This window comes from Buceros rhinoceros, unplaced genomic scaffold (assembly GCF_000710305.1).
Source record: "Buceros rhinoceros silvestris isolate BGI_N320 unplaced genomic scaffold, ASM71030v1 scaffold5635, whole genome shotgun sequence".
Classification (NCBI taxonomy): Eukaryota; Metazoa; Chordata; class Aves; order Bucerotiformes; family Bucerotidae; genus Buceros; species Buceros rhinoceros.
In genome coordinates this window covers 4,626-4,849 of record NW_010412164.1, presented here as the reverse complement: position 1 = coordinate 4,849, position 224 = coordinate 4,626, and the positions used below count along the sequence as shown (strand labels likewise).

General features: G+C 60.3%; 1 protein-coding gene across 1 annotated transcript in view; it reads right to left on the bottom strand.

Moving 5' to 3' along the window:
* SLC27A4 (solute carrier family 27 (fatty acid transporter), member 4) overlaps positions 1–224 on the bottom strand; it is a gene marked incomplete at its 3' end in the record, with an annotated part of 6,275 nt that overhangs the window by 3,511 nt on the left and 2,540 nt on the right. The window contains exon 5 of the mRNA XM_010136278.1: positions 46–137. Within this exon, the coding sequence (XP_010134580.1) occupies positions 46–137 (92 nt within the window). The remainder of the gene's footprint in view (positions 1–45; positions 138–224) is intronic.

The following is a 224-nucleotide window of genomic DNA, read 5'->3' as shown; positions in this document are numbered from 1 at the left end:
AAAGAGACAGTCCCGGCATGCAGGGCTCCGTACGGCGCACGGTACCTGCAGCATGGTAGAGCGGGAGGCAGTCGTACATCACATCATCACGCCTCATTCGAAAACCGTAAAAAACTAAGCTGGCCATGCGGAAGTACCTGGGGCGGAAGGGTGAAGAGGCACGTCAACAGCAGAGCCAGAGGCGCCATGCTGGCACAGGGCAGGGCTCAGCCCCATCCTCCCCT